General features: G+C 41.6%; 1 protein-coding gene across 2 annotated transcripts in view; it reads right to left on the reverse strand.

The window, feature by feature from the left end:
* The window catches only part of LOC138000377 (histidine--tRNA ligase, cytoplasmic-like), a 29,305-nt gene that overhangs the window by 4,745 nt on the left and 19,560 nt on the right, over positions 1 to 5,000 (reverse strand). For both annotated transcript variants that reach the window (XM_068846740.1, XM_068846739.1), the window contains 5 exons: positions 3,758 to 3,979; positions 2,909 to 3,014; positions 1,834 to 1,913; positions 606 to 671; positions 269 to 385 (listed from right to left, as the gene is read on the reverse strand). In XM_068846740.1, the coding sequence (XP_068702841.1) occupies positions 269 to 385; positions 606 to 671; positions 1,834 to 1,913; positions 2,909 to 3,014; positions 3,758 to 3,979 (591 nt within the window). The remainder of the gene's footprint in view (positions 1 to 268; positions 386 to 605; positions 672 to 1,833; positions 1,914 to 2,908; positions 3,015 to 3,757; positions 3,980 to 5,000) is intronic.

The raw sequence follows: 5,000 nt of genomic DNA on the forward strand, positions 1-5,000 counted from the left end.
TAATGCAAAACCAAAGCAATTCGCTAATTACTTTCGACACTCAACTGAAAACCGCTCTAAGGTGAGCTAAATGTAGAAACTATACTCAATCTACATTAGATATCAAGAAATGCCGTTTTAACTTAGATTTGACTACACGATTCTACAGCAAGTGTGCATGGGACATCTGCATGGGAATGGCTCGCCTTCGGCTTGTAATTTCAAACAACCAAATAAGATCTCCCGCTCATATTTTATCTACTACATTGAGAATGGGATCAACACACACCTTGATACCAGCGTCCCAAAGCTCACAAGCTAGTTTCATTCTTTCTTCTAGGAGATTTTTTTGGCCAGACGCTACCAACACTTGTGTCTTTGTCGTTCGCACTTTTTCTCCACTTGCCTAAAACATAAGCAAGCACTAAATATTGGAAATAAAATCGTTAAGTAGGTCAGATAAACGACTACAACTATTTTTCCTACCATGTCCCCAAGACGTTTTCATTTCCAAATGCACGAAGAATAACTTTGAAAAGACTCAACTTATACTCGCTGAAGTAAACTTTCAAAAGGTGAACTGACGGAGATTTCAATCAAGGCAATCCAGATCATTTAATCTTCACCTGAGCTCTTGCCTCCAAAATGGAGAATATTCTTTCGATTCCAATGCTTACACCCACACAAGGGACCTATAAAATCAAAATCAAAATCAAAATCAAATTTAATAAACAGCATTAATTATCCTATAGACTTTAATGAAATAAATGTATGACTTGAAGAGCGGGTTATAAACGAAAATGAGAAGTGTGTTTCGCACTTATTTGGACAATTTAAGCAATACATTATTGTCCCTTAGAGCGACGGAAATAATCCGGCAAACCAATCAAAACTCGAAGTAATTACACGTAGCCGAAACAAAGCGCGGGAAAATGTGCACGCGCGAGCAACATCCTTGCGGTAGGGCATGCGCGTGAAATCCACTTCTTGCGCGCCAGGGGCCACGAACATTGACATGTTGCATTGAAAAGGATGAAACTATTGCGTGCGTTTGGCCACCCCGTTCAACACATGTCGCGACATCATGCAACAATATTGCAAGATGTTGCGTTGAAATGTTGCGAGCGTTTGGCCAGGCCTTAAGGACTTGATGAATGAGCATGATCCCAACAAATTGACCTGCTCCTCCCTAAGTGGCTTCATAGTTCAGTTAATAGAGCACTGCACCGGCGCTTATAAGTTATTTCCCTTTCGTAAACGGTCGTTGCCATTTCTCAGAACGGTCGCTGCCATTTGAAACGGTCGATGCCATTTTTTAGCTCTGAATTATACTCATTAGGTCTAAGAACTCAAAAGGTTGCGGTTACTGGGAGTTGTGTCTCGCTGGTCATATGAGTTAGGGTTCGGGTTAGGGTTCTGTTTAGGGTGAGGGCTAAGAACCCGAGTTCGAGTCTTGAAATTTTCGGACCCTTTTTTCCTCCAGTTTTTCTTTTATAAATGTTTTTTTTTTTCCTTTTTTGTCTTAATTTTTGTTAATATTTTCTCTTAGTTTGTTTCTTTTAATTTTCTTTGAAGTGAAGTGTGTAGTCGACCGTTATAAATGGCATCGACTGTTTCAAAAGGCAACGACCGTTCTGAGAAATGGCAACGACCGTTTCAAATGGCAACGACCGTTTACGAAAGGGAAATTTGCTGCACCGGCATCGCCTGAAGTTTTCAGACGTCCATAAGAGACATTTGCTTAATGTTGTTCCGTGAAACAAATTGCGAACACTTGTTCACGGTCACATAGAAGTCTCTCTACTACAGTGGTAAGCTGTACATTTATTGGTAAAACCAACGAGAGATTCTTGCCTTTCGCCCTTTGGCAAACATTCCAACAAGGTTGTCATAGCGACCACCGCCTGCCACTGATCCAACGCCCACGGGCTCACCTAAAAACAACGGCAATTCAACAGTGAAGAATGAATCGATAACAAAGAAACGAGATTGCGGTTGTCAGCAAAGCGCTGGAATTTGTAGGCATTTTAGCGCGGATTGGAGGGTTGAATTTTTCAAGATGGTGCCATTCAGACATGTCCAGCAAGAGACATGATGGCACAAAAGAATTGTAATGATAAAGAGAAAAACTAAATTCGGGGATCTGCAAAAGGACACCAGTTATGTCCAGGAATGCTCGAAATGATAAACAACAAGGTGTCGTTGCCATTAACGAGACTAGGTCATTTTGCCATAATAACCTACTTATAACCTACTTAACTTATACCCTAGTTTCCAGAGGTAGCAAGGGTGGCGCAGTGGTGAGAGCACTCGCCTCCCATCAATGTGGCCCGGGTTCGATTCCCGGTCCCGGCGTCATATGTGGGTTGAGTTTTTTGTTACTTCTCTCCTTGCTCCGAAAGGTCTTGTCCGCGTAATCCGGTTTTCCCCTCTCCAGAAAAACCAACACTGCCAAACTCCAATTCGATTGGGAATGCATGGACACAAGGCGTTCCGTACGTAAACAAATTACAAAAAAATACAAACCTGTATTGTTATGTGACGTTCTCGTAGCTGTCGTCGTCGGCGTCCTTGCTTAAGGACCCAGCAAACCACAAAGGACAGACCACAACACCGGGAACTCCATGCCCTACTCTTTGGGAATAATGTGTGGGTTCTTTTACGTCCCACTTGGTTGTGAACATTGAAGGGTTGTGAGACGGGGTCTACGATTTATCGTCCTTACCCGCGGGTAGACTAGAGAGTGTGTCATTACAAAGGCAGCACTTTCTCCTCAGTTATTTAAAGACTCTTGAGTGTTGGTCCGGCCGGAGTTTTTGATCCCGCGATCTCCCGCGCAATAGTCCGATGCTCAACTGACTGAGCCATCAGATCGGCGATGAAGCTTTCACCAGATAATCTCCTTTCATCAGAATGACACACCACCTACCTTTATGAGATTTTCCAAGATCTGGCTGTTCCCCCGTTAATATTGCTTCATAAATCACTCCAGTGTAATAATCCAAACCTCTGGCCAGACTCAGGTCAAATGATACCTAACAAAACAAAAAAATGAAATTCTGGAATCTCATTGCATGGCTGATGTAAGTGAATTTACGCCTCAAACAACATCGTTTTCGTGCTTTCAAGAGTTTGTTTCCCCTTTAGGGGCATTGTACAAAGTTTTGCAAAAACTATGGCCCGTAATAACATTCGCAGTGAGCAAGAAATTATATTCATGTTTCTTAGCTTGGTAAGTTGAATTTATTGTGCTCCAATTGAAAGGTTAACTAACGAGGGGTTTTGTTACGCATTCGTCCTGAAAAGTCAAGCCGTTTAAGATTTTTAGGATCTACGTTGCCAAAAACCCATAGATTTGTTAACTGTAAACCAGTACTTAACGTTTTCGTGAGGGTAATTTTTTTTTTGAAATTTTGGGCAATCAAAAATGTCAGCTATCATCTTTTAGAAGCAAATAGTAAATTGGAAGTTCGTTGGAAGCGTTTTTGGCCACCGTTATTTTTAAAGTAAGATCAGTATCACTCGTTCAAGTTTCTGGACACTTCATTGTCAGATTGAATTCTTTTACCCGATTAAAAATATCTCTTCATTCAGTCCTTATCCATTAAAAGGGACTTAACTGTTTCAGTCACAGAAGCTCCTTTTCTATTATATTAAGCGTTTTTCAATCAGAAGCGGAAAAACATTGAGTATCTGCTGCTTAGTCAACCTCAGTCTCAGTTTCTACCGCAGAGTACCAAATTCAACTGTCACTCAGTGTTTCTATTTTAACACCAACCTTATCCTTGATGCCAAATAGTTCAACGTAGCTAAGTAGTAGTTTAATGTCTTCCAATGCAGTTTTGGCACTTTTGTTCTTGATCAAAGCTTCGTCGGCTGTGAGCCTTTCAACCAGATCCATTCCGCCCCTGAGCTTTACATATTCTCCAATCTTGTCTGCTATACTTTCTTCCAAGCCTTTCTCCCCTACCATTTCAGCTTTGACATCTTCCCAAGGAAGCTGGACCATGAACGTAATTGAATATACGGTTATTTTAGGCAACGACAGTGTAATTAAGTAACCAATAATGGCGGCCAATTTATAATTCTTTTGTCGAAGTGCAAATTAGCCTACCAAGCCTCGATACCATACAGTGAATTGAAAAGAATTCTTGCTCTAAAATGAGGCTTGGTAGGCTAATTTGCACGTGGATAAAAGAATTATAAATGTGACCGCCATTTATGAATAAGGTCTATAAAGGCAGCTGGAATAGGCTAGTTTCGAATTGTGCAGAAACAAAAGAACAGAGTCGAGGTTCAGGGGAATAATTAGCATCTGTATTGTTCAAAGCAAAGGAATATGCAAATTATTCCCCTGAACCTCGACTCTGTTCTTTTGTTGCTGCACAATTCGAAACTAGGCTATTCAGTTGGACCGGGAGGAGAAACTCTCGTACCCGGGGCGTTTACCATTTACACGGAAAATCCGGTTGGAATGGAATGCTCGTAATGGTACAGGATTTTCCCGGTATGGCGTTTCGCCAAGCCCGAGACTGTCACGGCTAGAAGAAAGCAAATGACGACTGCATCTGCAGCGTCGAATGGCGGGAAAAGAGGCCGAAGAGCACCGGGTCGAGTGGGAGTTTACAAATGGCACAGGATATTTCCGGTCATTTCGGTTGGAACGGGAAAAGAGGAATACCTCTGAGGATTTCTATCTTTTCCAGAAACTTTCCGGTGGAATGAGCTGTACCATTTGAGTTTCCAACAGGAATTTTCGGTTTTTGTTGACAAATGGTAAACGCTCCCGGTCTGAGTTCGTACCCTTCACATGCAAATAACATAAACAAATCTCAGACCAGGTCCAGAAGTTTTAAGATTGTATGCTTTTGGGCCAGCGACAATTATATTTAATGGAAAAAAATACCATTTCGTCTAGAACTCAGGCACCAAGCATTTCGTCCCGTTTTCATGTAAACGGCTACAAAAATTTCATACCGGAACAAGTTCATATTGGTCTCAGTTTGTCCCGACCTCATGTA

The sequence above is a fragment of the Montipora foliosa genome, chromosome 4 (genome assembly GCF_036669935.1).
Source record: "Montipora foliosa isolate CH-2021 chromosome 4, ASM3666993v2, whole genome shotgun sequence".
In the NCBI taxonomy this organism is placed as follows: Eukaryota; Metazoa; Cnidaria; class Anthozoa; order Scleractinia; family Acroporidae; genus Montipora; species Montipora foliosa.